General features: G+C 40.8%; 1 protein-coding gene across 1 annotated transcript in view; it reads right to left on the reverse strand.

Annotated features, from left to right (window-relative positions):
- LOC138635047 (uncharacterized) overlaps positions 1-10437 on the reverse strand; it is a 99722-nt gene extending 89285 nt beyond the window's left edge. The window contains exons 1-5 of the mRNA XM_069722354.1: positions 10207-10437; positions 5474-5515; positions 3776-3849; positions 3604-3672; positions 1867-1969 (exon numbers count right to left, since the gene is read on the reverse strand). Coding sequence (XP_069578455.1) covers positions 1867-1969; positions 3604-3672; positions 3776-3849; positions 5474-5515; positions 10207-10357 — 439 coding nt within the window. The 5' untranslated portion in view covers positions 10358-10437. The remainder of the gene's footprint in view (positions 1-1866; positions 1970-3603; positions 3673-3775; positions 3850-5473; positions 5516-10206) is intronic.
- Between the last annotated feature and the right edge of the window lie 650 nt (positions 10438-11087).

The following is an 11087-nucleotide window of genomic DNA, read 5'->3' on the forward strand; positions in this document are numbered from 1 at the left end:
TTAACGAGGCTGCAATAAACCCGTTAACCTGCATTAACGTGGCTGCGATAAACCTGTTAACCCGCATTAACGCGGCTGCGATGAACCCGTTAACCCACATTAACGTGGCTGCTGTAACCCGTTAACGCGGCTGCAATAAACCTGTTAACCCGGCTGCAATAAACCTGTTAACCCGCGTTAACGCGGCTGCAATAAACCCGTTAACCCGGCTGGAATAGACCTGTTAACCGGCGTTAACGCGGCTGCTGTAACCCGTTAACACGGCTGCAATAAACCCGTTAACTCGGCTGCAATAAACCTGTTAACCCGCGTTAACGCGGATAGTGTAACCTGTTAACCCAGCTGCTGTAACCCAGTGACGCGGCTGCTGTAACCCGTTTACGCGGCTGCTGTAAGCAGTCAACCCAGCTGCTGTAACCCGTTAACGCGGCTGCTGTAACCCGTTAACCCGGCTGCTGTAATCCGTTAATGCGGCTACTGTAACCCGTTAACCCGGCTGCTGTAACCCGTTAACCCGGCTGCTGTAATCCGTTAATGCGGCTGCTGTAACCCGTTAACCCGGCTGCTGTAACCCGTTAACCCGGCTACTGTAACCCGTTAACCCGGCTGCTGTAACCCGTTAACTCGGCTGCTGTAACTCGTTAATGCGGCTGCTGTAACCCGTTAACACGGCTGCTGTAACCCGTTAATGCGGCTGTTGTAACCCGTTAACCCGGCTGCTGTAACCCGTTAACCCGGCTGCTGTAACTCGTTAATGCGGCTGCTGTAACCCGTTAACACGGCTGCTGTAACCCGTTAATGCGGCTGTTGTAACCAGTTAACGCAGCTGCTGTAACCCTTTAATGCGGCTGCTGTAACCCGTTAACGCGGCTGCAATAAACCCGTTAACCTGCATTAACGTGGCTGTGATAAACCTGTTAACCCGCATTAACGCGGCTGCGATGAACCCGTTAACCCACATTAACGTGGCTGCTGTAACCCGTTAACGCGGCTGCAATAAACCTGTTAACCCGGCTGCAATAAACCTGTTAACCCGCGTTAACGCGGCTGCAATAAACCCGTTAACCCGGCTGGAATAGACCTGTTAACCGGCGTTAACGCGGCTGCTGTAACCCGTTAACACGGCTGCAATTAACCCGTTAACTCGGCTGCAATAAACCTGTTAACCCGCGTTAACGCGGCTGCAATAAACCCGTTAACCCGGCTGGAATAGACCTGTTAAACCGCGTTAACACGGATAGTGTAACCTGTTAACCCAGCTGCTGTAACCCAGTAATGTGGCTGCTGTAACCCGTTAACGCGGCTGCTGGAAGCAGTCAACCCGGCTGCTGTAACCCGTTAACGAGGCTGCTGTAACCCGGTAACCCGGCTGCTGTAACTCGGTAACGCGGTTGCAATAAACCTGTTAACCCGCGTTAACGCGGATAGTGTAACCCGTTAACACGGCTGCTGTAAGCCCTTATCCCGGCTGCTGTAACCCGTTAACAAGGCTGCTGTAACCCGTTAACGCGGCTGCTGTAACCCGTTAACCCAGCTGCTGTAACCCGTTAACGCAGCTGCTGTAACCCTTTAATGCGGCTACTGTAACCCGTTAACCCGGCTGCTGTAACCCTTTAACGCGGCTACTGTAACCCGTTAATCCGGCTGCTGCAACCCTTTAACGCGGCTGCTGTAAACCGTTAACCTGGCTACTGTAACCCGTTAACCCGGCTGCTGCGATGAATACCGAGACACCTTGTTACTGCCATGCACATGGGATGCAGGCAGCAAGTCGCAGGCAGTAGGAAATGTCTTGTAGCGCTCCTCACAAACATGAAGGTAAAATGAACAACGAAGTGGGATTCATTGAAGGAAATGGTTTCTTACCTACTTCTGCATTTTCACCTTCATCCTCGTCCTCCTCCTCTTCTGTGGGGGCTGGATCCTCCACACCCACTTGATCCATCACAAAACACTCTGCAACACCGGTCTATGATTACAATCGGAAGAAGTGAGAACATTATCCCCCTGTGGTCAGTCAACATTTACTACTATGGCACTGTTTCCAAAAAAGTTGGGATACTTTGTAAAATGTAAATATAAACAGAATGCAATGATTTGCAAATCACAGAAACCAATATTCTATTGCAAATAGACTAAAGACAACATATGAAATGTTGAAACTGTTTCTGGATCATGTTTCTATCTGGTTTCTTCTTTGGAGAGTTTTAACCTGCATTTGTGAATGCGGCGATGAACTGTGTTCACAGACGATGGTTTTCAGAAGTCTGAGCCCATGCAGTGATTTCCACTCCAGAATAGTGTGTTTTTAATGCAGTGCTGCCTGAGGGCCTGAAGATCACCATCATCCAATATTGGTTTCCAGCCTTGTCCATTGTGTTCAGAGATTTCTCCAGATTCTCTGAATCTTTTAATGATATTATGAACTGTAGACGATGACATCCACAAATTCTTTGTAGGTTTATGTTGAGGAACACTATTCTTGGATTGTTTCACTATTTTCCCACACAGTCTTTCACAGAGTGGTGAACCTCTCCCCATCTTCACTGCTGAGAGACTCTGCCTCTCTCAAATGGTTATTTTATACCCAATTATTTTACTGATCTGTTGTCATGGTAACCTAATTAGTTGTCAGATATTATTTTTGGGGGGTTGCACAACTCTTCCAGTCTTTTGTTGACCCTGCCACAACTTTTTAGAGACGTGTTTCTGCCATCAAATTCAAAATAAGAACATATTTTTCATAAAACAATACAATTTCTCAGTTTTAACATTTGAAATGTTGTCTTTGGGCTATTTGCTATTAAATATGGGTTTATGGGATTTACAAATCATTGCGCTCCTTTTTTTTTATTTACATTTGACACAGCGTCACTACTTTTTTGGAAACAGGGTTGTACATCCCATGACCATGAATGAAATCTAAATTCAACAAAATCATCAGAAGTTTGAAGTTTAACTTTTAAGATATTCCCTTTTCCAAAACAGTCATGTGAATAGTAGGAAATGTACAAGTACATTTAAATAAATTACTCATTATAATGAATGCAATAAAGGTGTATGTGAGGGAGTTCCTCCATCCTAGAGTTGAAAGGGCCGACTCTCTGGGAGACATCTTTCAACATATTTCTTTTGCCTATACTATTATGTTTTCTGCTATAAGTCAAAGTCTGCAGTGAAAAATCTCTTCCATTCTGCTCAAAAAGTGGCACAGAAGTCACATTTTTTAATTTTTAATGGTTTCTCAAAAATGTATCTTTTTATCTGAACTTTTTCATTCACCTACTTGAATAAAAACCCACCCGCTCTGGTAAATAGTACATGGACTGCACTTCTACAGCAAATTTTTACATTTACAATTTTTGCTTCACATTCATCCATTCCCACACACCCATCTGGAACTATATGAGGTTCAGTTTCTCACTTCAACATGTTGACAAGAGGAGCCAGTAATTAAATTAGGGGGCAGCCCACTAGACCACCTGAGCCACAGGTACCTCATACATCGTATCATTACTGCTCCTGAATGTAGTTTCCATATTTTCTGTGTGAAGTCTAAAAAGTCAAATGCAGGTGTTGTGCTGGGTTAGTCCATCTACTGACCTTCAGCGAGTCCAGCTGCACCACTTGACATTTCTGAAGAAGTTCCACAAACAGGTAGATAAGCAAGGCCTGCATAAAAGGGGATGAAAAATAAATATTTTTTTATTTGAAATTGGATTCATGAATAAGTTAGTTTAATTTGTTAAGCATCAGAGTGCTAAATAACACTAACCTGGACGAAGAAGCCGATGAGAAAAGAGACCAGGAAAGGCACCAGTCCAGCATGGGCTATTGTTACTGGAAGACCTGCGAACAGAAATAATGTAGAAATTAATTTGAAAACTGCAGACATGTGCAAAATGATTTCTGACTTTTATCAGCGCATCTACCCGCCTGTCCATCATTACCTCTGCTCGTCTTTCCCTCCCACAGACACTCCTCTTCACTCTGGCTCAAACTTACCATTAAATTTAATGGATAGTGCTGATTTCAGGATGAGATGTAAGTGACTGAACAAGTATTAACTTGGAAGGGCTCCACCTCTGTGGAACTACACAAAGACCCTGCTGAAAACAAAGTAGTTAAATGTAATGTCCCATGTAATTTCCACCTCTACAAAAATCTCTCTGGTGTTAACTGCACGTCATAAAGCACCGTTAAATTTGCTGCGCCAATGACAGCCAAGAGATGGACAGAGCTTTAATTATGCTGCAAGTGAAGGCGTATTATAGAAAGGACATCTAGTAGATAGAAAACCTAGATCACCAAAGTTTATACCATCATATGAGTTAAACAACTGCAATTCAGTCAACTAAACTTTTTCACAATAGTTTTGTTGAGACTTTGTGAAAAAATGTTGTATCCACTCTGCAGTATATTTTTTCAGTGTGTAGTTTGTGTATGGGCAGAAAGATGTGTCAGTAGAAACAGAATTTCCATCATTTATATTTGAGTTTGAATTGCATAATTTAAAATGTAATTTTTAGTTTGAAACTGAATTTCAATAAACTTGAATCTAAGTGTTTAATTCTGAATTTTAATTAATTTGCTCTGAAACAGCATTTAAATGTCAACTTTAAAATTCAACTCTAAATTCAGCTCTCACATTTCAAATTCAGTTCATGAAATTCAGTTCGTGCCTCACACATCCGGGTCTTTGAGGAAGAGCAATTGAGAGCAGATTCACAATGACAGGGCTACAGTTATCACTAGCTAGCTAACGCTGTATGTCGGGTGTCAAATATAAATGATTAAAATGTACATTCTACTGACACATATTTCTGCCCATATTTGTGGTGCTGCTGATTTTTGACTGAATTATATGGAAGGTGTAATCCTACCCAGAACTTATTTATTATCTTGAATGTGTTTCTTTTTAAGTTGGTCATGTTCTCCAAATTCAAGCCATCCAATCTCATCAAGTGTGATGAGACTCATGTGTCGCACAAATCTCACTCATCATCAAATCCCAAGTGCTCATCTGGAATTTTTTTTGTATGGAATATCTTCACAAAAAGGTCATACAGATGCCTGAATCATGTGTCATATTAATCTATTGCGTGACATATTTCTCAATCTCATCTCATATTTCCACATGGGACACGTGATAACATGTTTGACATATGGGGAAAATATGGGGAAAAGTTTTCACAATCTAAATGGGCTTCACACATTACACCATGGAAATGTTCCAAAAAACATTCAAAATGTTCATTAATGTCATCAAGTGTACATTTTGAAATCTTTTTTTTTAATCAGCAATATGAATGTTTACCTCAATTTAGCTATCTTTTTTTTTTTTTTTTTTTTTTCCATAAACAGAAATATAAATGTCTATCTCAAATCCACCATGATGGATCACCAGGTGTATTTTTATGTGGGGTCATTTTAGTGATTCGTTCATCTCGATTAAAAATATGTGAATACTTACCTAAGATTCCAGTTCCCAGTATTGTTGCAATGGTCAAGAAATCTGGGAAGACAAAGAAACACATTTCAAATTTTACTTCAACGCCCAGAAACCAGTCAACAGCTTCAGAATGAGTAATACAATAAACTGTTCATAAAAAAATCTAAACAAAGACATTCAAGTTTAAACAGAAAGTGTGGAGAGTAACAAGTAATCCATTACAATAACACCGTATCAATTAAAACAATAATATTTATCTTTCTTTTGACAAGACAAGTGTCAAAAACATGTTAAATGAATAGCACAGAGATTTACATGGCAGCCAAACAATTACTGAAGATATTGATGTGAATATTTTGGGGAATCGACACCATCAATTCCCATGTCAGGCTTTGTGCAGAAAAGGGGACTTTGTTAGAAAAAAAAAAAGCAAACAGAAACCAGGCAGCACAAAGTCAAATAACTTCAGCACCAGGCATTATATCTCAGCTGAGCTTCCACCGTAACCCTTCTTCCTCCTCCTTCTCTGCTCTGTCTGCTTTTTCAATTTACTCACAGCTCAAGAACCAAGCAGAGCTGCACACATCATCAGTGAGCTTATTCATTTCTCACACAACCAACTTGTCCCATATCACTGCTATTGCTCTGAGCTTCAAAGCCAGCATTATATTATAACATATATATGTTGCCCCCAGCTGCAGCTATCTACATGCACTGATATCAACCAGTAAAATAAAAGTAGTTGTGAGCATCTACCATAAGCAGCCTGAGGACTCTATCATTACCACAGACTCAGATGAAATGGTGATGTTATGCAAAGTGCCTCCTCTTCACTGTGATGTAGGCTGTCATTTTTTACAGTTGTTATCCCCAAATAACTGTTATCTGCAGGGTCCTTCATGACTGCTTCTGACAAACATGGGAATGCTACTTAGCCCTCAGGAAGATTCAAGAAACTAAGTAATGATTTGAGTGACTGTGGATATTATCTTGATATACATTGAATATCCTTGAGCCCTAGGGGATCAAGTTAGAAAATACGTATAAAAAAGGAAAAATAAATCCCATGTTAGCTGAAGTCTGCTTTGAACATGGCATAGGGGACTGTCAGTTTTTTTTTTTAGGAGCGGACTGGTATGGCAATCCAAACTTAAAGCATAAGGAAACTGACGTACTTGTCGGGGAGGTTCATGCTCATTACACTGAATTTAAGGTGCTACGAGTCGGCCTCCACGGCCTGATGTTAAATCGGCTTGGGAAGCGGTATCTAACATTATAAATGCCTCGACCAAATCCCATCAGGTCAGGCTCAGATTATTTTATTTATTCTAGCAGGTCTGAGAGAGTCGAGCTCTGCGCTGCAGAGGTTAAACACGCATCAAGTAGACAGTCTGTGTTTTCATTCAGTAAACAACTGTTTTATAGCCACCAATTCTGTTTGCGTTTACTCTCTCTTACTTCCGGTACAGTTCAGCTGCACTCAGCAGAAGACTTATTGTTATCTGCCAGTTTAGTAGATACCCAACCCTCAAGGCAACAAACAAAAACTAAGAAATTCGAACTAACTAAGACACAACAAGATTCAACTACATCAAAAAACAGAAAAAAAGATCTGACAAAGGAACACAGAACTTACTGCATTATTTTAAAAAGAGTACAGGGGCAGGCAGACGCAACACACTAACTAAATCCACCAGGGAGAGGAGGACAATGAGGGACAGATGAAACTAATTAGGGTGGGGCAGGAAGGAAGTGAAGTACACCAATACACTGGGGGTTGAGTGATTACAAAGTAAAACAGGAAAAACAAACTAAAGTGCAAAACCATGACAAGTGATACGAGTGAATCCAAACATCAAAGTCAGATGTGGGACAGCAAAGTAATGATACTAATAAATCTGACAGAAATAATATCAGTCAGGCCAAATCTTTTAATTACAGTAATATAGAGAACTCCTGGTGGTTTAGATGTTTAGAGTCTTATCTGTCACACAAACACCACCAGGGAGGAACCTGAACTCATAAACAACTACATATATTCTGGGACATGAACAGTAAGTCCTGAGATGGATGGTATGGCTGTGATCTCAACATCAAGAGACTAATTATCAAGTTTAGCACACTATGTATGTCATATGTAACATATATCTCCAACCACAGGCTGGGCTGTATTGACGAGAGAGGTCACTTTTCTGTCTCATTCAAATCCATCACTCGCACTATACATCATAACAGTAGAAAGAAGCTGTCAGTTTAAATCAGCCTGATCCTTTTTTCATGATTCTCTTATCAGTCCTGTTCTGAGCTCTTTCAACATCCATCCAAAGATGGCCAAGGGACATATGGCATCAGTAATCAGACATGTCATCATAATCTTTTTCATATACAGTCTGTGTTCTCACCACTGCTGAGGCATGTAAGACAGAGATTCGATAACTTAGACAGAAAGAGGAAGACAACAGTTAGAGAGTAACATGGACAAAGTGACCTTAATAAAGGTAAATGGTGTTTTGATTTCCGTTTGTCCTGGTGTCGCTTGTGTTCAGGCACGCTACAATCTGACACACCTTACTCACAAACCAAATGATGACGACGCAACAGCTTCTTCTCTCCAAGAAACAACATCTAGGAAATGTTCATGCTGCACTTTCAAAGGGTTTTTTCTCAACTTCCTGCACAGGTTGCTGTCATAGACTGGATATAAAAGTGTTCACAGCTTCTGGGTCTGAAAAATGAGGCCGATGCAGAAGAGTTTTAAGCTGCGATACCACCAGGTGCCACTAGAGGTCGGCTCCAGAAAGCCTCCGGCTCCATAGACTCCCAATCAACTTCTCTCATCAAATACAAAGTCTATAAAATGTGTCCAGCAGTTATCTCTGTGTTGTTAGCTAAAGTCACTCCTTCTTATTAGTTTTCTGGAGGTCCATCTGACAATTAACCCTTATTCATTAGAAAATAAGCTTCATAAAGATGTGTTTTTGGGGGTGTGTCTGTTTGATTGACAGGCATTTGTGATGCAGTCAGGTTACAGCTATCAGTGGGCGGGACGTAGTATCATCAGGTTTCCAATCAGGTTGGCCAGATCCACTGCTGGCTCCTCCCCCAGCTCGCCCAAATATGGTCACTTCCTGCTCCAGACCGCTCCAAACTAGCAAGATGGTGATGGACAGAATCTGAACTGGAGGCTTCATAATGTTCACAAACCAACGATGACATCACTGATGGTTGATGACCTCACTGATGGTTGCCATAACTCAGTCTCTGACCACAAAAACCATCAACTTTTTGCATTTTTCCATCTCTGGAAAACAGCTGGAATCTCCTGCATCTGGCCTGGTTGCATCTCACATCCTTGGACTCAGAGGGGCCACATGTCTCACCACATGTTACTCATTATCGTCTGTCCATGAGGAGCTTCACCATCCGGATGTGAGAGCAGCGTGTGACATGAAGCAATGTTCGCTTCTATTTATTTTCTGTGAGTGATTAACTTCCCAGTCTGACAGCTGTGGTGTGAAAATTGATTGACACAGTGATTTGACAAAGAAAGAGTGAAGCAGTGGCGGGTCAGGAAGTCTTAATAAACTGCATTAAGTGACTCCGACATGGCCAATGACCTGGTCATGAAACTCAGCTCTGGATATTGAGGGCGGTGGATTTAAACCTGACCTTAAAGATCTCCTCCATGCTGGAAGATACAAAGGTGCTCTACTGTGAATAATAAATACTGTCTGATATGGTTTTTCCATAAAAATGTTCAATTATCTGATTTGAAATTCTTAAGATGGCATTTACTCCTCCTCTTTCAATATAATATCTAGAATACATGAATATGTAAAATTAAAATTCATTATAAAAGTTTGATTACTGGCTGTCTTTTACATCGAGCTTCTGATTGGACCAGACGTGTTTGTTGTGACAACTCAAATTTAAGGTCAGCTCAGAGAAACTTTCCACATTCAGCAGAAGAATTCAAAACATCATGCCCTACTAGAAATAATAATACAAATACTGTATGCTAAAGGTTTAACCGGTTTTCTCTGCACAGTTTAAACAAGTCTGAACATCACCTTTTGTTCCACATTTTAGCACCAATATTTCACCGTAAACAGTTGCTGAAGGAAACACTATAACACCCTTAATGTATTGAGTTTTGCGCTGCAACATCAGATTAATAACAAATCCAAATATCCATAAAAATACAACTTTGAACTAAGACAGAGTCGGTAACCGATTGATGTAGATTAAAGAAGCACATCAACAAATCTTTCATCATCTACTTCTATAACATAATATCATTTTCTGAAATAGTTCACGAGAAGTTTGGCTGCTGTAATCTACTAATGAAATGTGTGGCCTATGTAAGATGCTATTTGGTTTATTAAAAGACATGCTGAATTAAAAAATAATAATAAAAAAAGAAAGATTAGGCTGGTTAAAGATTGCGTTTTTTAGGCAGGGATAAGTAAGAGGTGTGAACAAGAGTAATGTCTTCATTATGTCCCCTCTGTGCCTGTCATTGTGAGCGTTTAGCAGCAGCAGCAGCAGCCCCCCCACCCCCCGCCGGCGCCGCCCACCGAAGCATGTTAAATGGAGGTTGAGTTCTTCAAAAATGCAATAAGAGAACATGTATTCGGTTCTGATAACATAACCGTCGGCTGATGTAAAAAGGCGGCATATTCTCCATAATGTTCGGAGCGGACTTGTGTAGCTTGTGCCTGCTGTTTAACGTCATGGTGTGTGTCGGTACTCACAGCACTGCAGATAAATAAACCGCAACTTCCAGTGTCTATCCTGGTTTTTCCGCGTGATTTTGATGGACAGAGTGCTGAGACTGTTGTCGGGGATGGGACAGGGGCTTGTATGGTTTCTTATCTCCTCTGCATCGGACGCCATCATTTTCATTCCCTATCTTTTCCCCTCCACCTCCTCTCACTCTATGTTCATCCTCTCCCGACCCGACCCTCTCCTGATGCGTGATCGCGCGCGTTCCTCCGGATGTTGCGCGCGGCCGATGATGCTTTCCGTGATAGTGGATTAGCATCAGAGAGCCTCGCACCTTCAAATTAAAACTAAAACTGAAAAAAGGTCATCTCTGAAAAGGCATTCAAGTTACTACATCTGAAATATTTAAGGTGTTTGGTTCACAGACAGAAGTAGATACAAAATGCAGCTTTTCCTCTGACATGACATCAAATAAACATAATGTCCATGGTTCCATAGTGTCCAATGAAAAACTCATTAGGACAAATACACGGAATTAGAATAAATGATAATGGTAACTAATTATTCTAACTAAACTATTTGAGTTTAATAGTTGAGCAAAAAACTTGTGTTGAATTTAAATTGTGACTCTTCAATCAAATAATTCTAATAGCTTCTATTGTATAATTTTTTGGGGGAATGACTTGCCTCAGTTTTTTTTTAAGTAAATCAACTTGACTGTACTGTAAACCCCATAAGTTTCCAGAACTAAAATAAACTAAGGCAACTTATTGCTTTTTAAGTTGATAAAATTGAAAGTCAACTGCTTTCAAGACTACATGTAAGCTTTGACTAGACTCAAATGACCGAAAAGTTTTCATTCACCTCTTCCATGGAATTATGTTTACAAAAATGAGGTACACAAAAACCT

Source organism: Brachyistius frenatus, unplaced genomic scaffold (assembly GCF_029030835.1).
Source record: "Brachyistius frenatus isolate BFR_SWC_R1_liver_20210118 unplaced genomic scaffold, ASM2903083v1 Contig_287, whole genome shotgun sequence".
NCBI classification, from domain to species: domain Eukaryota; kingdom Metazoa; phylum Chordata; class Actinopteri; family Embiotocidae; genus Brachyistius; species Brachyistius frenatus.